At 42.9% G+C, this 22,755-nt stretch overlaps 1 protein-coding gene across 1 annotated transcript in view; it reads right to left on the bottom strand.

Moving 5' to 3' along the window:
* The window catches only part of LOC135056609 (glutathione S-transferase omega-1-like), an 84,736-nt gene that overhangs the window by 10,889 nt on the left and 51,092 nt on the right, over positions 1-22,755 (bottom strand). Inside the window, exon 5 of the mRNA XM_063962007.1 lies at positions 16,609-16,710. Within this exon, the coding sequence (XP_063818077.1) occupies positions 16,609-16,710 (102 nt within the window). The remainder of the gene's footprint in view (positions 1-16,608; positions 16,711-22,755) is intronic.

Raw genomic sequence — 22,755 nt, 5'->3', positions numbered from 1 at the left:
GTACAGTCTGTTATGTATTTACAGTATATTCTTCGGGAGATATGGCTTCCAGACTTGAACACAGTATTCTACTGTAGATGATGCCTAACCAATGACCTATACAGTGGAATTATTACTTCTTTCTTGCTGTTGCAGATACCGCTCCCTATGCAAACCCTCTTTGTGTCATCTGCAAAAAAGCCTACTTTCCCTTCAATACAATTTTCTATTCTACCGTATTCAATATAAAATACTTTTACTCACACACAGGCCAGACTACACCAACGTACATCTCTTTGCTTTTCTCAAAATATCTCTCAACCCGACCCCTTTGCCTTTACAAGTTCTACGTCTCTCATCCACACTCATTATTTGCTCCCATTTACGATTGCAGGACTTTCTTTAGGCTGCACCCACTCTGTGGAATTCCCCCCACACACAATAAGACTCTCCTCTAGTCTCCAAACCTTCAGGTGTTCCTTGAAAACTCACCTCTTCAGGCAAGCTTATCAAATTCCGGAACCGCCCACATAAATTTCATAAACTTTCCTATTCAATTACTTCTCACTGTAAAGTCTACTCATATCCTCAAATATTTTCTCGTTCGTCACTTTCCCATCCTCCTGACCAACATTGCTGTGTGACCATATTATACTGCCCCCCAAGACTCTTTGCAATCTGGTGGACCTTTATGCAAAAGATAACACCTATCCTTGTGTATCAGTGCCTACTTCCATAGATTGTAAGCTAGCGATCAGGGCCTTCCAACCTGTATGACTGAATGTTTACCCAGTATTGGGTTGCTTTTTTCATTATTTCCAATTGTTTCATTTTATGTTATCACTGTTTACAATTGTACAGCGTAATGGAATTTGCTGCACTATATAAGAAGCATAATAATACAGTAATTTGCAATGTCAACAACAAATACATTAAAAAGCACCAGTCCAAGTACAGACATGGCCGTAGACATCATTGCCAAGCCCAGGTAATGTTGGGGGTATAATCCTAATGAAAGGGGGCATGGCCACTCCTCTTTCCTGAAAAATATAATTAAAACTAGTATTTATGGCACGCTCACTCTACGGGAAGAAGGGGGGATGCAGTGCTACTGCTCACCCCAGCCAAGAGCAGATCAGAAGGGGGGCAAGATCAGTGCGATCACTACCCCCTCCCCCTCACTGCCACACAGAGGAGGCTGCTGCTTGCAGACACTGCAGCCCAGGATGGGAGCAGACAGGTAAGCAGGGGTGAGTGGGCAAGCGGGTGTACCCGGGCCCCTCCATCAGACCTGGGCCCAGGTGATTTGTAAATGCCCCCCCCACCCCCCCCTCTTGGTGCCACTGAGTACAGATCCCTGGGGTACTCTACTGGTAACCTTTCCATCCTGTGACTGTACTCCATTTACTATGCTCTCTTGTTTTCTATCCTGCAACTAAGATCTTATCCATTCAACAATCTTAGAATCCAATCCCAAGCTTTCAAGTTTATTTAGCATTCTGTACTGTTGGACCATGTCAGAAGTCTTACTAAAGTCTAGAGAAGCTACATCTACGGCCTCTACATGATCAATTACTAATAACCAAGTTGAAAAACTCAATAAGATTTGTTTGACATCATTTCTCTCCAGTAAATGCATGCTGTTGGGAACCTTTTAATTGCTGGAATTGAGATATTCCACAACTCTTTCTTCTAACAAAAATAGTGTTTCATAAATGAACAATAATTACGGTACAATGTGTATATATATATCTATACAGTTGTGCTCATAAGTTTACATACCCTAGCAGAATTTGCGATTTTCTGGCCATTTGTCAGAGAATATGAATGATAACTCACAAACTTTTCTTTCACTCATGGTTAGTGGTTGGATGAAGCCATTTATTGTCAAACAACTGTGTTTACTCTTTTTAAATCATAATGACAACAGAAACTACCCAAATGACCCTGATCAAAAGTTTACATACCCCAGTTCTTAATACCGTGTATTGCCCCCTTTAACATCAATGACAGCTTGAAGTCTTTTGTGGTAGTTGTGGATGAGGCTCTTTATTTTCTCAGATGGTAAAGCTGCCCATTCGTCTTGGCAAAAAGCCTCCAGTTTCTGTAAATTCTTGGGCTGTCTTGCATGAACTGCACGTTTGAGATCTCCCCAGAGTGGCTCAATGATATTGAGGTCAGGAGACTGAGATGGCCACTCCAGAACCTTCACTTTATTCTGCTGTAGCCAATGACAGGTGGACTTGGCCTTGTGTTTTGGATCATTGTCATGTTGGAACGTCCAAGTACGTCCCATGCGCAGCTTCCGGGCTGATGAGTGCAAATTTTCCTCCAGTATTTTCTGATAACATGCTGCATTCATCTTGCCATCAATTTTGACCAAGTTTCCAGTGCCTTTGTAGCTCACACATCCCCAAAACATCAGCGATCCACCTCCGTGTTTCACAGTAGGAATGGTGTACCTTTCATCATAGGCAGTGTTGACTCCTCTCCAAATGTAACATTTATGGTTGTGGCCAAAAAGTAAAATTTTGGTCTCATAACTCCAAATGACTTTGTTCCAGAAGTTTTGAGGCTTGTCTCCGTGCTGTTTGGAGTATTGTAAGCGAGATGGTTTGTGGCATTTGCATAGTAATGGCTTTCTTCTAGCGACTCGACCATGCAGCCCATTTTTCTTCATATGCCTCCTTATTGTGCATCTTGAAACAACCACACCACTTTTTTTCAGAGTCCTGTATTTCAGCTGAAGTTATTTGTGGATTTTTCTTTGCATCCCGAACAATTTTCCTGGCAGTTGTGGCTGAAATTTTTGTTGATCTACCTGACCGTGATTTGGTTTACACAGAGTTTGAACACTGCTGATTGGCATTCTCAATTGCTTGGATATCTTTTTATATCCCTTTCCTGTTTTATACAGTTCAATTACCTTTTCCTGCAAATCCTTTGACAATTCTTTTGCTTTCCCCATGACTCAGAATCCAGACACGTCAGTGCAGCACTGGATGAAAGATGCAAGGGTCTTTCAGGAGTCCAGAAACTCACTGACCTTTTATACACACACACTGACTACAAGCAAACAGATCACAGGTGAGGATGGTTACCTTTAGTAGCCATTCAAACCCGTTTGTGTCAACTTGTGTGCATGTTATCAGGCCAAAATGTCCAGGGTATGTAAACTTTTGATCAGGGTCATTTGGGTAGTTTCTGTTGTCATTATGATTTAAAAAGAGTAAACACAGTTGGTTGACAATAAATGGCTTCACCCAACCACTAACCATGAGTGAAAGAAAAGTTTGTGAGTTATCATTCATATTCTCTGACAAATGGCCAGAAAATCGCAAATTCTGCTAGGGCATGTAAACTTATGAGCACAACTGTATATATATATATATATATATATATATATAATTGTATATCATGGTCCGCACAACACTGTCCACATCTCATGCAGGGTGCCCGGTTCGGGGTCATTCAGATTAAACACTGCCACACCATGAGGCTCCAACTGGGGCTTATGTTGTAGAAGAAAACCAGCACTCCTTAAAAGTCCAAAAAGTACGTTTTATGCCAATTCGAATAAAGTGACAAACTTATAGTGCAAAATAGCAGCTTGGAAATACAATTCCATCAGTCATGTAAATCTTACGTATCCTGAATCATGCTGGGGATACACATCAGACCCAGCCGGGTCTCCCTACAGCTGTTTCGGCTACCGCCATCTTCAGGGGAGTAGTTTAAACTATTGTACCAAGCTCCCTATATTTATACCCACTAAATTAACATAATGTGCTCACCTGTCCTTATCGTTATCCTGAGTACCGCCTGGTGTTGTACGGGCGCGTGTGCGTGGAGCTGCCCGGATAACTGGACGGCAGCCCGTGACATCATCCGGTCGCGCCACACTCTGCACAAGCGTCTCCCAGTGTCCCGTCCGTTGCCATGGAGATGTCTGTTCCACCCCCACACGCCACGTGACCGTGACGCGCGAGCGTGTCATACACCCCCCAGGCACACAGCGGTTCACCCATTGGCCTACTCGTCCTAACTTGCCGCCTTCCTAACATGATGTACAGCCCATAGCCTCCTTGTCACCTAGCAACCCGGCCTCATCACCCCACCCACCCAAAACGGCAACATCAGGACAACACAGCGTGTATCAAAACTATTAAATCTAAATCAAAAAAATATCAAAAAATGGGGAAAATGTTATTCCCCAAACGACTGTTATCTATGCAAATATACTACAGCACAATTCTAATTGGGGACATGTTAATCCTACCCATCTAAATGGCCATTCTCACCCTTAACATCATCCTAGCCGTAATAATCACATCTTGGGGCTGGCCATATGTCAATGTACTAACATCTACCCACATGTCTCCTGTGCAATGTATACGCCTATCAACCAATCTAAACCAAAACATAACTAAAAATGAATTACATACACATTACATTAAAACACGAACGGGAGTATCAGTGTGGAGAAGGTATCTGCTAATAAATTATAGTAAATTGAGAACTAAGAACAGCAGACCTGGTTTCTAAACCACACATCCTCTATAGAAAACATGATAGAGTTAATTCCTCATTGAGCCCAACTGGGGCCATGGCATTCAGCAAATATATCCATCGACTTTCCTGCTTTAATAGCCGTTTATTGCGATCACCACCCCTCCTCAGTGGTGGTACATGGTCAAGAGGCATGAATTTAAAGTCCTTTATTTTATGACCACAGTTCACAAAGTGTCTGGCCACCGGTGGTGTGCTGGGTTCCAATATCTGTAGTGCTTTTTTGATTGATGAACGGTGCATGGATATTCGTTCTTTAAGCATCCGAATTGTTTTGCCCATGTATATTTTTTTACAAGGGCATATGATAATGTATGTCACGTACCGGGTGTCACAAGTCATTCTGTATCTTAGTGTATGTTTAACTCCCAGCTCGGGATGCACAAATTCTTTGCCAGTCAGCATAAACATACAGTTGGCACAGCCACCACATTTGAAGGCTCCCCTCTGAAGGCTCAGCCAATTTGAGTTTCCCATCACTCCAGGGCTAATGTCAGACTGCGTGATCCGTTCCTTAAGATTCTTGCTCCTCTTATAGCTAAAGAGGGGTGTATTGGCACAGAATCTACTCAAAGCAGGATCCGTCTGGACAATGTGCCAGTGTTTCAGTATGGACTTTTTGACAAGACCCGACGTGATTGAGTAGGTGCTTGTAAATACCAGACGTTCTGTTTCCGCACTTTTCGTTTTGGGAACCAGCAAGTCCTTACGTTTAAGCCCCAGACATTTTGTAATTGCTTGTTTCACTTCCAATGGGTCATAGCCCCGCTCAATGAATTTTTGCCCCATATTAGCTAAAGCCTCTGGCAGTTTGGTATGGTCCGAAGTAATACGCGTCACCCTTACTAATTGTGAGTAAGGGAGTCCATTCTTTAGAGGTTGTGGGTGAAAACTAGATGCAAGAAGAAGCGTATTCTTATCTGTGGGTTTTCTAAAAACGCTTGTGGTAAACCTTCCTTCATCAATTCCTACCAACACATCCAGAAACTCCATTTTTACTTTATTAAACCGATAGGTAAATCGAATAGAACCAGGCCTGCTGTTCAACTTTCCCACAAATTGAGTCAATGCTTGCTCACCACCAGTCCACAGCATGAAGAGGTCATCTATAAATCTAACATAAAATGAGATGTATTTTGCAAAATCTACATCATTCATAATATTGTTCTTCTCAAAATTGTACATGAATGAATTGGCGTACGATGGGGCCATATTAGACCCCATCGCCGTCCCATGGAGTTGCAGAAAAAAGGAATTATTAAATAAAAAATAATTCTTGTGTAAAATAATCTCAATCAGTAATAACAAAAAATCAACTGGTGGACCCTCATAGTGTGGACTGGTGGTGATAGCACTCCTAACCGACTCGATCCCTTCTGAATGGTCAATACTGGTATATAAACTAGAGACGTCTAACGTCACCAAAAGACAATCATTTGGCGGCGGTCCAAATTGCTCCAATTTATTAATAAAGTCAGAGGTGTCTTTAATAAAGTAGGGAGTATGTTGAACTACAGGTTGTAAGTGGTAATCGACATATTGTGACAAAGGTTGTCCCAATGACCCTCTGGAGGAGATGATGGGTCTACCCGGAGGATCCACCAGACTCTTGTGCACCTTCGGTAGGATATATTAAAGGGGGATCCTCGGGTAGTCCTGCACGAGAAATTTCTCGGTCTGCTCATCTATCCAGCTGTTATTATAGCCTAATTGAATGATGGAATCAATTTCCTTCTTGAAGTTAAATGTGGGGTCAAACTGAAGTCTTTTATAGCAGGTTTCATCTGACAGCTGCCTCATTACTTCCTCGATATACTTAGATTTATTCATTATAACAATGCCCCCGCCTTTATCGGCGGGGCGTATCACAATATCGGCATTATTGTTTAAAGTTTTGATCGCTAATGACTCCTCCTTATTTAAATTTGAGTATTTGATCCTACTTTTCCGTAAGATCGGTATCGTATCCATCCTCACTAAACGCATAAAGGTCTCGATTGATGCGTTAGTTGAGGGTGGATCAAAGGTGCTAGCAATTTTAAACGTAGTTGATTTATACTCAGAGGCTGTTCGCTTATTGAAGAAGTCTTTGAGACGCAGCTGCCTATGAAACCTGTAGAGTTCGACCTCAAAATCAAAAGGTTTCTGTCGATGAGTTTGGACAAATGACAGACCCTTGGCTAACACCGCAGCCTCTGAATCAGTCAATTTATATGAAGATAAATTAAACAAGGCTACCTGCGGGTCGTCCTGGGGTATTTTTCTCTTTGATTTTTGATGCCTGACGCCTCCTCTCCTGCAGGGTTTTCTAATTCTTTTTCTGACGAAGTTTTGTTGCGTGAGGACACTTTGTCTCCTAAAAAATGTCTAGATTTGCTAGAATTATCTGAGTCACTCAAAGATGTGTTAGATTCAATATCAGTAAATTGTCTAGGTTGTCGTCTCTTAAACGTCTTACCCTGTTGCCACTGTCGTCTATTGGTTTGAGGTATCAACCAAGGATACACTCGAAAATCCCTATAGTCCTCTTTGACTTTCTTATATTTACCTTTCTTAAAGGCTAGCAAGTCTGATTTAAATGTCGCTATACTTTCATCCAATTTAGTTAACCAGTCAACACTGTTATCGGCTTTGATAATATCTAAACCTGCAATCTCACAGGCTTTGATATCCTTCTCCACAGCTTTGATGTCGGCGTTCACCTGCTGGATGACCAAGAGCATTAAATCAAAACTACACTGATTTAAGATCAAACTCAATTGTCTGCAAAATTCCTTACAATTACGTCCCAACGTAGGTTGATTTTTAATTCTAAAACCTCTCGGGACTAAATTCTCTTTATGATATTGAGACAATGTCAGCCCATGAAGTTCAAGTTCCACTAATCTCTTACGCAGCCTTAATAGATCAGTATGAACTTCCTGCGGGCTGTCCTGATCAAAAGCCAACTGATCAGTGTTAGAAAAAATAAGAATTTACTTACCGATAATTCTATTTCTCGTAGTCCGTAGTGGATGCTGGGGACTCCGTCAGGACCATGGGGTTTAGCGGCTCCGCAGGAGACAGGGCACAATAATAAAAGCTTTAGGATCAGGTGGTGTGCACTGGCTCCTCCCCCTATGACCCTCCTCCAAGCCTCAGTTAGGATACTGTGCCCGGACGAGCGTGCATAATAAGGAAGGATATTGAATCCCGGGTAAGACTCATACCAGCCACACCAATCACACCGTACAACCTGTGATCTGAACCCAGTTAACAGTATGATAACAACGAAGGAGCCTCTGAAAAGATGGCTCACAACAAGAATAACCCGATTTTTGTAACAATAACTATGTACAAGTATTGCAGACAATACGCACTTGGGATGGGCGCCCAGCATCCACTACGGACTACGAGAAATAGAATTATCGGTAAGTAAATTCTTATTTTCTCTAACGTCCTAAGTGGATGCTGGGGACTCCGTCAGGACCATGGGGATTATACCAAAGCTCCCAAACGGGCGGGAGAGTGCGGATGACTCTGCAGCACCGAATGAGAGAACTCCAGGTCCTCCTCAGTCAGGGTGTGCCCCTGACCAAGTAGCAGCTCGGCAAAGTTGTAAAGCCGAGACCCCTCGGGCAGCCGCCCAAGATGAGCCCACTTCCTTGTGGAATGGGCTTTTACTGATTTTGGCTGTGGCAAGCCTGCCACAGAATGTGCAAGCTGAATTGTACTACAAATCCAGCGAGCAATCGTCTGCTTAGAAGCAGGAACACCCATCTTGTTGGGTGCATACAGGCTAAACAGCGAGTCAGATTTTCTGACTCCAGTCGTCCTGGAAACATATATTTTCAGGGCCCTGGCAACGTCAAGTAACTTGGAGTCCTCCAAGTCCCTAGTAGCCGCAGGTACCACAATAGGTTGGTTCATGTGAAAAACAGAAAACACCTTAAGGAGAAATTGAGGACGAGTCCTCAATTCTGCCCTGTCAGAATGAAAAATTAAGTAAGGGCTTTTATATGATAAAGCCGCCCATTCTGACACACGCCTGGCTGAAGCCAGGGCTAATAGAATCTTCACCTTCCATGTGAAATATTTTAATTCCACAGTGGTGAGTGGATCACCAATGTGACTTTAGGAAACTCAAAACAACATTGAGATCCCAAGGTGCCACTGGGGGCACAAAAGGAGGCTGTATATGCAGTACCCCTTTTACAAACGTCTGAACTTCAGGCACTGAAGCCAGTTCTTTCTGGAAGAAATTTGACAGGGTCGAAATTTGAACCTTAATGGACCCTAATTTTAGGCCCATAGACAGTCCTGTTTTCAGGAAATGTAGGAAACGACCCAGTTGGAATTCCTCTGTAGGGACCTTCTTGGCCTCACACCACGCAACATATTTTCGCCAAATGCGGTGAAAATGTTTTGCGGTTACATCCTTCCTGGCTTCGACCAGGGTAGGGATGACTTCATCTGGAATGCCCTTTCAGGATCCGGCGTTCAACTGCCATGCCGTCAAACGCAGCCGCAGTAAGTCTTGGAACAGACAAGGCCCCTGCTGGAGCAGGTCCTTTCTTAAAGGTAGAGGCCACGGTTCTTCCGTGAGCATCTCTTGAAGTTCCGGGTACCAAGTCCTTCTTGACCCATCCGGAACCACGAGTATCGTTCTTACTCATCTCCTTCCTATGATTCTCAGTACTTTTGGTATGAGATGCATAGGAGGGAACACATACCCTGACTGGTACACGCACAGTGTTACCAGAGCGTCCACCGCTATTGCCTGAGGGTCCCTTGACCTGGCGCAATATTTGTCTAGTTTTTTGTTCAGGCGGGACGCCATCATGTCCACCTTTGGTTTTTCCCAACGGTTTACAATCATGTGGAAGACTTCCCGCTGAAGTCCCCACTCTCCCGGGTGGAGGTTATGCCTGCTGAGGAAGTTTGCTTCCCAGTTTTCCACTCCCGGAATTAACACTGCTGAGAGTGTTATCACATGATTTTTCGCCCAGCGAAGAATCATTGCAGTTTCTGCCATTTCCCTCCTGCTTCATGTGCCGCCCTGTCTGTTTACGTGGGCGACTGCCGTGATGTTGTCCCACTGGATCAATACCGGCTGACCTTGAAGCAGAGGTCTTGCTAAGCTTAGAGCCTTGTAAATTGCCCTTAGCTCCAGTATATTTCTCCAGACTTGATCACACTCCCTGGAAATTTTTTCCTTGTGTGACTGCTCCCCAGCCACTCAGGCTGGCATCCGTGGTCACCAGGACCCAGTCCTGAATGTCGAATCTGCGGCCCTTTCATAGATGAGCACTCTGCAGCCACCGCAGAAGAAACCACCCTTGTCCTTGGAGACAGGGTTGTCTGCTGATGCATCTGAAGATGCGATCCGGACCATTTTCCCAGCAGATTCCACTGAAAGGTTCTTGCGTGAAATCTACCGAATGGGATCGCTTTGTAAGAAACCACCATTTTTCACAGGACCCTTGTGCAATGATGCACTGATACTTTTCCTGGTTTTAGGAGGTTCCTGACTAGCTCGGATAACTCCCTGGTCTTCTTCTCCGGGAGAAAACATTCTTTTCTGGACTGTGTCCAGAATCATTCCTAGGAACATTAGACGTGTCGTCGGAAAAAGCTGCGATTTTGGAATATTTAGAATCCACTCGTGCTGTCGTAGAACTACTTGAGATAGTGCTACTCCGACCGCCAACTGTTCTCTGGACCTTGCCCTTATCAGGAAAGCGTCCATATTTCTTTTAGGAAGAATCATAATTTCGGCCATTACCATGGTAAAGACCCGGGGTGCCGTGGACAATCCAAACGGCAGCGTCTGAACTGATAGTGACAGTTCTGTACCACGAACCTGAGATACCCTTGGTGAGAAGGGGAAAATTTGGACATGTAGGTAAGCGTCCCTGATATCCAGTGACACCATATCGTCCTGGTTCGCTATCACTGCTCTGAGTGACTCCATCTTGATTTGAACCCTAAGCTTGGTACAATAGTTTAAACTACTCCCCTGAAGACGGCGGTAGCCGAAACAGCTGTAGGGAGACCCGGCTGGGTCTGATGTGTATCCCCAGCATGATTCAGGATACGTAAGATTTACATGACTGATGAAATTGTATTTCCAAGCTGCTATTTTGCACTATAAGTTTGTCACTTTATTCGAATTGGCATAAAACTTACTTTTTGGACATTTAAGGAGTGCTGGTTTTCTTCTACAACATAAGCCCCAGTTGGAGCCTCATGGTGTGGCAGTGTTTAATCTGAATGACCCCGAACCGGGCACCCTGCATGAGATGTGGACAGTGTTGTGCGGACCATGATATACAATTATTTATTTCCTTGAACTGGATTTGGACTGCACCGCGATATTAGTTTTTAATTACATGTTGTTAGGTTGTTGTATGTATTGTATTGTTTTGCACTTGGTGCACATGGTGCGAGGGTGCATATTATAGTGCTCAGTTTTCTGTTCTTTGAGTGCACACGTGTAGAACGATGGAGTTTGGTGTCGGCGACATCACTGGGACCAAGAGATTTCAGGATAAAGACATATCTAAAATACTTTTTTCTAACACTGATCAGTTGGCTTTTGATCAGGACAGCCCGCAGGAAGTTCATACTGATCTATTAAGGCTGCGTAAGAGATTAGTGGAACTTGAACTTCATGGGCTGACATTGTCTCAATATCATAAAGAGAATTTAGTCCCGAGAGGTTTTAGAATTAAAAATCAACCTACGTTGGGACGTAATTGTAAGGAATTTTGCAGACAATTGTGTTTGATCTTAAATCAGTGTAGTTTTGATTTAATGCTCTTGGTCATCCAGCAGGTGAACGCCGACATCAAAGCTGTGGAGAAGGATATCAAAGCCTGTGAGATTGCAGGTTTAGATATTATCAAAGCCGATAACAGTGTTGACTGGTTAACTAAATTGGATGAAAGTATAGCGACATTTAAATCAGACTTGCTAGCCTTTAAGAAAGGTAAATATAAGAAAGTCAAAGAGGACTATAGGGATTTTCGAGTGTATCCTTGGTTGATACCTCAAACCAATAGACGACAGTGGCAACAGGGTAAGACGTTTAAGAGACGACAACCTAGACAATTTACTGATATTGAATCTAACACATCTTTGAGTGACTCAGATAATTCTTGCAAATCTAGACATTTTTTAGGAGACAAAGTGTCCTCACGCAACAAAACTTCGTCAGAAAAAGAGTTAGAAAACCCTGCAGGAGAGGGGGCGTCAGGCATCAAAAATCAAAGAGAAAAATACCCCAGGACGACCCGCAGGTAGCCTTGTTTAGTTTATCTTCATATAAATTGACTGATTCAGAGGCTGCGGTGTTAGCCAAGGGTCTGTCATTTGTCCAAACTCATCGACAGAAACCTTTTGATTTTGAGGTCGAACTCTACAGGTTTCATAGGCAGCTGCGTCTCAAAGACTTCTTCAATAAGCGAACAGCCACTGAGTATAAATCAACTCCGTTTAAAATTGCTAGCACCTTTGATCCACCCTCAACTAACGCATCAATCGAGACCTTTATGCGTTTAGTGAGGATGGATACGATACCGATCTTACGGAAAAGTAGGATCAAATACTCAAATTTAAATAAGGAGGAGTCATTAGCGATCAAAACTTTAAACAATAATGCCGATATTGTGATACGCCCCGCCGATAAAGGCGGGGGCATTGTTATAATGAATAAATCTAAGTATATCGAGGAAGTAATGAGGCAGCTGTCAGATGAAACCTGCTATAAAAGACTTCAGTTTGACCCCACATTTAACTTCAAGAAGGAAATTGATTCCATCATTCAATTAGGCTGTAATAACAGCTGGATAGATGAGCAGACCGAGAAATTTCTCGTGCAGGACTACCCGAGGATCCCCCTTTTATATATCCTACCGAAGGTGCACAAGAGTCTGGTGGATCCTCCGGGTAGACCCATCATCTCCTCCAGAGGGTCATTGGGACAACCTTTGTCACAATATGTCGATTACCACTTACAACCTGTAGTTCAACATACTCCCTACTTTATTAAAGACACCTCTGACTTTATTAATAAATTGGAGCAATTTGGACCGCCGCCAAATGATTGTCTTTTGGTGACGTTAGACGTCTCTAGTTTATATACCAGTATTGACCATTCAGAAGGGATCGAGTCGGTTAGGAGTGCTATCACCACCAGTCCACACTATGAGGGTCCACCAGTTGATTTTTTGTTATTACTGATTGAGATTATTTTACACAAGAATTATTTTTTATTTAATAATTCCTTTTTTCTGCAACTCCATGGGACGGCGATGGGGTCTAATATGGCCCCATCGTACGCCAATTTATTCATGTACAATTTTGAGAAGAACAATATTATGAATGATGTAGATTTTGCAAAATACATCTCATTTTATGTTAGATTTATAGATGACCTCTTCATGCTGTGGACTGGTGGTGAGCAAGCATTGACTCAATTTGTGGGAAAGTTGAACAGCAGGCCTGGTTCTATTCGATTTACCTATCGGTTTAATAAAGTAAAAATGGAGTTTCTGGATGTGTTGGTAGGAATTGATGAAGGAAGGTTTACCACAAGCGTTTTTAGAAAACCCACAGATAAGAATACGCTTCTTCTTGCATCTAGTTTTCACCCACAACCTCTAAAGAATGGACTCCCTTACTCACAATTAGTAAGGGTGACGCGTATTACTTCGGACCATACCAAACTGCCAGAGGCTTTAGCTAATATGGGGCAAAAATTCATTGAGCGGGGCTATGACCCATTGGAAGTGAAACAAGCAATTACAAAATGTCTGGGGCTTAAACGTGAGGACTTGCTGGTTCCCAAAACGAAAAGTGCGGAAACAGAACGTCTGGTATTTACAAGCACCTACTCAATCACGTCGGGTCTTGTCAAAAAGTCCATACTGAAACACTGGCACATTGTCCAGACGGATCCTGCTTTGAGTAGATTCTGTGCCAATACACCCCTCTTTAGCTATAAGAGGAGCAAGAATCTTAAGGAACGGATCACGCAGTCTGACATCAGCCCTGGAGTGATGGGAAACTCAAATTGGCTGAGCCTTCAGAGGGGAGCCTTCAAATGTGGTGGCTGTGCCAACTGTATGTTTATGCTGACTGGCAAAGAATTTGTGCATCCCGAGCTGGGAGTTAAACATACACTAAGATACAGAATGACTTGTGACACCCGGTACGTGACATACATTATCATATGCCCTTGTAAAAAAAATATATATATACGTGGGCAAAACAATTCGGATGCTTAAAGAACGAATATCCATGCACCGTTCATCAATCAAAAAAGCACTACAGATATTGGAACCCAGCACACCACCGGTGGCCAGACACTTTGTGAACTGTGGTCATAAAATAAAGGACTTTAAATTCATGCCTCTTGACCATGTACCACCACTGAGGAGGGGTGGTGATCGCAATAAACGGCTATTAAAGCAGGAAAGTCGATGGATATATTTGCTGAATGCCATGGCCCCAGTTGGGCTCAATGAGGAATTAACTCTATCATGTTTTCTATAGAGGATGTGTGGTTTAGAAACCAGGTCTGCTGTTCTTAGTTCTCAATTTACTATAATTTATTAGCAGATACCTTCTCCACACTGATACTCCCGTTCGTGTTTTAATGTAATGTGTATGTAATTCATTTTTAGTTATGTTTTGGTTTAGATTGGTTGATAGGCGTATACATTGCACAGGAGACATGTGGGTAGATGTTAGTACATTGACATATGGCCAGCCCCAAGATGTGATTATTACGGCTAGGATGATGTTAAGGGTGAGAATGGCCATTTAGATGGGTAGGATTAACATGTCCCCAATTAGAATTGTGCTGTAGTATATTTGCATAGATAACAGTCGTTTGGGGAATAACATTTTCCCCATTTTTTGATATTTTTTTGATTTGATACACGCTGTGTTGTCCTGATGTTGCCGTTTTGGGTGGGTGGGGTGATGAGGCCGGGTTGCTAGGTGACAAGGAGGCTATGGGCTGTACATCATGTTAGGAGGGCGGCAAGTTAGGACGAGTAGGCCAATGGGTGAACCGCTGTGTGCCTGGGGGGTGTATGACACGCTCGCGCGTCACGGTCACGTGGCGTGTGGGGGTGGAACAGACATCTCCATGGCAACGGACGGGACACTGGGAGACGCTTGTGCAGAGTGTGGCGCGACCGGATGATGTCACGGGCTGCCGTCCAGTTATCCGGGCAGCTCCACGCACACGCACAGGCGGTACTCAGGATAACGATAAGGACAGGTGAGCACATTATGTTAATTTAGTGGGTATAAATATAGGGAGCTTGGTACAATAGTTTAAACTACTCCCCTGAAGACGGCGGTAGCCGAAACAGCTGTAGGGAGACCCGGCTGGGTCTGATGTGTATCCCCAGCATGATTCAGGATACGTAAGATTTACATGACTGATGGAATTGTATTTCCAAGCTGCTATTTTGCACTATAAGTTTGTCACTTTATTCGAATTGGCATAAAACGTACTTTTTGGACATTTAAGGAGTGCTGATTTTCTTCTACAACATAAGCCCCAGTTGGAGCCTCATGGTGTGGCAGTGTTTAATCTATATATATATATATATATATATACATACAAAATGTTACTTTTGTTTGGTATACTTAAATAAAAAGCAAAATATACTCAATGCGAGGAACAAAGAAATCCCTCAGGTAGAATAATAGACAGAGGTTGTCATGATTGGACGCCATTCTGACGCCAGAATGTGCAAAAGCAAATAATATTGCATTGATCAATCTCTGCAAATGCCTTTGTGTGGTTATGTATAAATCCTGTGTGAATAGGTCATTCCAACAGCCCCTTCACAGCAGGAACTCTGCTATGTGTCGAGGTACCCAAGATCTGTGATAAGTCAGGCAGAGTAGGCTTCAGGGAAGCATATTGTATCCTCTTTCTCTCTGTATCCATAAAAACTATATTAAGTGTATGTGATCTACTGTATTGTGTTGTAAATGTATTCTCAGGACAAATGAAAGAATAGTACTGGCCTGGCTAGTATCTCGTTACAGACACAGAACTTCAAAGAGGGTTTGATGAGACCCTTATCAGAACTGAGATCTTAAAGTAAACGCAAGTCAGGCCTGAAATGTGTTTTCCCAACTAGCATGTGTATCTCCCAACAGGTTGTTTACTGACCCCAGGGGGTCACCAGAGAGACCAGAAAAGACATGCTGGCTAGGGAAGGTGATAAAAAATTCTCTCAGCTAGCTATAACAGTGTCTTAGTATGATTGATAAATCTGATTGCCCAGCTTCAAAAGAATGGGTAAAGTAATTAGCCAGCCCCTGCATATATGACCAAGAGACCCAATGTTATAGTTCAGTTTACACATCTGGAAAGGGTTAAGGAACCCTGAGGTGGGAACTGTGAGAAAGGGCAGTTTGAGTTCAATACACCCCTCACAGACTGCAAGTTGTCCATTATCAAAGAAGCGAGTTAGGAGAAGCATCCTGGCTCTTTAATGTCCCGATAATATCTGAAGAGGCTTCACTTCATCTGATCGTTCCACTCTGCATGTGTTAGGATCAGTGGGTTTTATCTCTCTATTTTTATTTTTCTTGAAACTGTCTTTACTCATGTGACTTTGACTTTTTATCATTATATCTTGTAACTTTCTTTTCTGTAACATAAGCTTTGAAGTGTTTTACCTAAATTAAATCATCTAATTTTAGCTCTGGTTTTCTGTTGTGTATCCAACCCAACTCTCTGAAAGAGGTGTTACCAAAATAGTAATAATTCTGGCTGCAGGCAAAAGCCATAAGTTTGCCTTGGGTCATACCCTAAACGTTTGTACTTTGCCTGGTGGCAGTGACTATGTTGAAATTAACACACGCGCTCAGGTATCCAGTAACGGTGTCACATGGCAGGGATTCACAGATTGGCGTATTTGGGGAATCGCCGTGCCTAGGATCGTGACAGAGGTAATAATAAAGGTGTGTCCCTCCCAAACACCGAGGTCGGATGGGTTTTCAAAAATTTTGGAAATATTACTTCTTGTACAAATATATTGTTACCTCTTCAAGTTTTGTGAACTTCTCCAAAAACTGCGCCTTCAATTCAGTTGTATCTTTATGATTCTTCTTTGCAGTCAAAATCTTGTACAACACAGAATGAATCTGTACAAAACAATATATTATTATTTTAGGATGTTGACGATAGGATGTAGTCATGGTGGCTACAGACACGATGTCCAGGACAGAATACACTCATGTCATACTTATAAGGTTAACATGATACATACAAGCATGTAACAGGGATCAGTTTTCCAATTGTAAAGATGTTGCTTTTCCGACATCTGTACAGTTGTAATGCCAATCACATTAACATAATGGGCAGAATGTAATGAAGTCCGAGTTCACTAGGCATGCGGGATGCCGGCTGAACGTGGATGTTTTTTTAAACGAGCAGTTATTTACAAGGCAAAACCATGCCTTGTAAATGGCTGCCCCTTTAAAAAAACAAGATTCTTGGTTACTCACTGTAGAATCAATTCCTCTGGGTCCATCTGGGAATCACTGACATTGGGATATGAGGGAGGGGCCTAGGAGTAGGCACTAAAATAATTTACTAAAACTCCCCCTCCCTTATGTACCCCCTCTTCCCTTAGCTCCCTAGTTACCTGACTAGCAAAGCCAAAGGAGAAAAAGAATGAATAAGAGATGAACATAAAAATCCATCATACACATCAGGGAGGGAATTCAGTGACTCCCAGATGGACTCAGAGGAATTGATTCTATGGTAAGTAACCAATAATCTTGTTTCCTCTTTTGTCCTATCTGGGAAGCACTGACACTGGGACTTCCCCCAAGCAAGCCTTAAGAGTGAGGAGGATTACGCAAAGGCAATGCTGTACGCAAAACTCGTAACTTTAGCCACAAGTGCATGGAACTGATAAAATTTGGTAAATGTGTGCACTATAGCTGCCTTGCTAGGTAGCTGCCTTGCACAGCTGCTTAACTGAGGCACCCTGCCAAGCTACTCAAGAAGCACTCACGGCCCAAGTCAACTGTGCCCGAATGGGATCAGGTACTGACTTGCCCAAGGCTATATAGGCCTGCTTGATAGTGGAAGTAATCCAACAAGCAATAGACTGTTTTGATGCTGGCTAGCCTCTTTTTTGGGCATCATAAAGTACCAACAGGCTGTGCGTCTTATGCAAGGCAGCAGTCCAATCCACATATGTTTTGAGTACCCGTACCACATCTAGAAACCGGAGAGGACTCTCTGGATCAGATGGATACAACACTGGAACTACAATTTCCTGATTTAGGTGAAATCTTGAAACCACTTTAGGAACAAAAGATGGCCGAGTGGAGAGAACCGCTCGGTCCCTATGAAAAACCAAAAGAGGGAAGCTAGCTGCCAAAGCTGCCAAATCAGAATCTCTGCGAGCTGGGGAGACTGCCAAAAGAAAAGCTACTTTCCAAGTTAACCACCTTAATTCCACTGCATGAAGTAGCTCAAACGATGCCCGCTGAAGAGCAGTCAAAACTAAATTAAGGTCCCATGGTGGGACTGGCTACACATAAGGTGGTTGGACATGCAATAACACTTGCATGAAAGTTCTGCCATCTGGTATAAATGCTAGACGTCTCTGAAAAAGAATAGATAAGGCTGACACCTGACCTCTAATGGACGAGGCGGAGGCCTTTGGACAATCCGTCCTGTAAAAAAAGAAAGTAAATATGATCAGCGAAACAGAGAAGCCAAAATCTTTCTAGAGTCGCACCACAGAATGTAATTCTTCCACACCCTATATTAAACAATAGAAGTGGATGACTTACACACCCGTAACATAGTCTGGATAACGGCTGTAGAAAACCCCTTGGACCTTATAATACTGGTCTCAAGTGCCACACCATTAAAGCCAGTTGAGCTAAATTGGAATGCAGGAACGGACCTTGTGACAGTAGATCTTCTCTAAGTGGTAGCTTCCATGGTTGGTTGACCACCAGAGGCAGACTATCTGAGTACCATGAGCTCCGTGGCCAATCTGGTGCTATTAGAAGGACATGAGCCTTTTCGCACTTGACCCTTCTGATTACATGCGGTAGCATGGAAATTAGCAGAAACATATACCTGACGTGGAAAGACCACCTGGCAGTTAGGACATCTACCAGAGTCACTTGTAGATCTCTGGACCATGTCCCTTACTGTGAAAACTTCCTGTTCAACCTGGATGCCATGAGGCAGACCCAATTTCTCCACAATTAGGTTAACTATGTCCCATTCCTCTGGGTGAACTCTGTGCTGACTGAGAAAGTCGGCTTCCCAGGAATAAAAATGGCTGATATGGCCGGTACAAATTGTTCTGCCCACATCATAATCCTGACGCCTCTGCCATAGCCAGAGGACTCCTGGTACCTCCTTCTTTGTTGATATATGCCTCCGCCATGGCATTGTCCAACTACTGGGCTGTCTGAGAAGATCCTGTGCCTGGACCAGAACATAAAAGATTTCTTGCAGTTCAACCACATTGCTGGACAACATTCTTTCTTCCAGTGACCAAACGTCCTGGAACTAGGAACCTAGAACCACTGAAACCCATCCCTGGAGACTGGCGTCTGTAGTTACTTGAGTCCATTTCCAGGGAGAGAATTGATAACTCCAGACAGGTTGCGTGTGCAGAGCCACCAAACCAGGGATTGGCGTACCTGTCCAGATAGGGTGAAAAACTGTCGATCTAGACAGGGATCCCACCTCCTCTAGCGCAAAATAATAAAATGCTGAAGGGGCCTGGAATGGAATTGTGCAAACAGAACCGCTTCAAATGCAGCCACCATCTTCCTCAGTAGCTGCATGCTGTGTAGAATGGACACCCTGTGTAGAGACAAAAAAAATCCTGACCCTGATCCTGCTCTCGGGCTGAAAAAAAACGCTTTGACACAATGTCGAATAGAAGGCTCAGAAACACCATCTTCTGTGCAGGAACCAATTTGGACTTGAGTTCGATTGAGTTCCCAACCATGAAGATCCAGAGTTGTCATGAGAACCTGCAAGTGGACCCTCAAAAGCTCCTTTGAAGGGGACTTTAATAGCAAGTCGTCTAAAGGGGTAATTATCATAATTCGCTGACAAAGCAAAATGGCTACCATAGGTGCCATAACTTTTGTAAATACCCTTGGTGCGGTGGAAAGGCCAAAGGGCAGAGCCCGGAACTGAAAATACCATGGGCCCACTGCAAAACACAGCAGTTTGTGACCTTGTTCCCAAATAGGTACATGGAGATATGCGCCCTTTATAAGGCCACAAGAAATTATCCTACTTCCACAAAAGCAATTACTGAACGTAACGATTCCATCCTGAACCTTCTCAAGCTCTAGTCAGGTTGGAGTTTTTTTAAATTCAAAATGGGGTGAAAAGAACCATCTGGCTTCTTTACCAGGAAATTATTTGAATAAAAACCACCCCCTGATGATGTACTGGAACCAAGACCACTACCCCTGAATCTAAAAGGGAGCGAATTGCCCCCTTAAAGCCCTTCTTCTGAGCTTATCCCAAGGAAAAGGGAAAAATATTGTTGGGTACGAGGACCCTCCAAGTCCAGTATGCAACCTCTGGAAAGTACTCCTCTGACCCAAAGGTCTGTGGGCGACCGAAACTAGATCTCCCGGAAAGAGAGAAGACGGCCACCTATACAAATGGGCTGGGAGTCCTCCTGCTCTGAATCATTTCAAGATTTTGTCACTCCAACAAGTGCCACCCGCTCTCTAACCTCCTGTCGCAACTCTGGTGGCCGGAACCTACCAGAGTACCGAAAAAGTCTGTAGTATTCAATTAAATGCTATTTTTCCAACTGGTAAAAAAAGGGCACTAATTGGACACAGGGTATTCAATTGCAAGCGTTTTCGACCATTTTTTTAATCCATTTTTGCCCATGCCGTTTCACTTTTTTCTTTTGTCGAATCGGCATGTGTGAAAATTGCGCCTGCAAATTCTCCAAAACACGTGTATCGGCGGTGAATTCGCAGATACACATGGTTTTCGCCAGTGCCAGATTTTTTTGACCAGTAAAAAAATCGCCAGTGCCAGATTTTTTTGACCAGTCAAAAAAATGGCACGGGCATTGAATAGGTCGAATGTAAATTCGACCTAAAAACGGGCGAAAAGTGCAGTTTTTTCGACTGGTCGAAAAAACGGCACTAATTGAATACCCCCTATACCTAGAATTTCTAGAGTGGGAAGCAAGAACTGGAAGAAACTGTCTTTTTCCTCCAGTCGCCTGAGCGATAATTCGGTCCAGTTCTGGACCAAACAGAGATTGACCCTGTAAAGGGAACTCCCTTCAAAATAGAAACAGATAAGGTTGATATAGGGTGATGGTATCATCATCTGGGACTGTGATCATCAGACAGGGCTTCCATGCATTGTCTCAACTAACTCCATAGGATCAGAAGTCTTTGGTTCATTACACTCAGGGTAGCCATCGTGATAAAGCCTAGCATTAGGTGAAACGCTGAGAAATTGAGAAATTGATCCCTGCTCGGAGTCCGGAGAAACAGGAACACGGAGCAGTGGGAGTCTGCCGGCAGACGACAGTTAACACCACTATACCGCCAATGGAGAGCAGGAGGAATCCCCTGCACAGTTACCATTGCAAGTGAACACTGAATATAGCGGTAGGTAAAAGCATAAGTCCTACTTTCGCACCACCTACTGCCTACAGCAAAGGATCAAAAGCAAGGCACTTAACCCTGGCAGAGACTGACTTAGTGCACTAGAATATTTCTTTAACTAAGTGATCAGAGGGACAAAAAGAACCTCAGCCTAGTGGGGTAAAACGCTGAGAGTGTACCCACAGGTGGAATTTTAAGTGGACCAATATATGTATATCTGTATTTGTGTTGCATGTTTGTTTTGTATACCGGTATTAGATATACAGTACACATAGCTTAAATATATGAAATATACTTAATATACTTATTTTACTATCTATTTTAAATAAATTGTCTTGATCTTATTATAATCCAGTGTGCGTAATTTTTATTGATTTCTATTTGTTTATAAAACAGAAGCAATATTATATGAATACACATGGACCCATTAACATATTATAGAAACTAGGTATGCGCTGAACATTCTATTCTATTTTGTCTACTCTTGAGTGGAGCGTTATAGTGCATCCACTAACCGTTCAATAGCAGCAACCAGCTTCTAGGGCTGTGTATGACTGACGCAGTTCTTCACACATAACCAGGGTAAGGATATCTGAAGAATCTGCACCTGACTGAATAGCTTCTGCTAATTGGTCTGACCAAGCTTCTATGGCCTTGGTGGCCCAAGCTCCCAACAACAGTAGATGCAAAATAGTACCTTTTAAAGAAAACAAGGATTTAAGCATATGTTTACACTTATGGTCCATAGCATCCTTCATTGTGGCTGCAGTAGTCATTGGAAGAGCCATATTCTTAACCAAACAGGCAATCAGGACATCCACTGCTGGAGGTAATTCCCATAGAGCTGTATCCTTCTCAGAAAAAAGATAATAGAACTTATGGGCGAGCATTTAAAAAATACAAATCTGACGGGGAAGCAGAGTCATTTCAGCACTATAAGGAATGTAACAAAATTTGCAAAAAGGAAATAAGAGCGGCTAAAGTAGAAACTGAAAAACTAGTAGCAAAGGAAAGCAAAGCGAATCCCAAAAAAATCTTTAAATACATTAATAGCAAGAGATTAAAGAAGGAGAGTATAGGCCCTTTAAAAGACAAGTTGGGAGTCTTAAGCAAAAATGATAATGACATAGCGGACACACTAAATGAGTTTTTTTCAACTGTATTCACTAGAGAGGACCCATTTCAGGGACTGACACACAATCTCAATAATGAGAATATCCCACTGATAGGTACTTATTTAAGCGAGGAAGTAGTCTGTGACCGATTAAAACATTTAAAGATTAATAAATCAACAGGGCCCGATGGTATTCACCCAAGGGTTCTAATGGAGCTTCACTCTGAACTGGTAAAACCGCTATCTTTGATTTTTAAGGATTCAGTTATATCAGGTATGGTTCCCAAAGACTGGCGTATAGCGGAAGTAGTGCCTATATTCAAAAAGGGAAGTAAAGCTGAACCAGGTAATTATAGACCAGTTAGTCTTACATCTATAGTGGGGAAAGTATTGGAAGGTATTCTAAGAGATAGTATTCAGAAGTTCCTTGA

The sequence above is a fragment of the Pseudophryne corroboree genome, chromosome 3, assembly GCF_028390025.1.
Source record: "Pseudophryne corroboree isolate aPseCor3 chromosome 3, aPseCor3.hap2, whole genome shotgun sequence".
Taxonomy (NCBI): domain Eukaryota; kingdom Metazoa; phylum Chordata; class Amphibia; order Anura; family Myobatrachidae; genus Pseudophryne; species Pseudophryne corroboree.
This window is presented reverse-complemented; position numbering and strand designations above follow the sequence as displayed.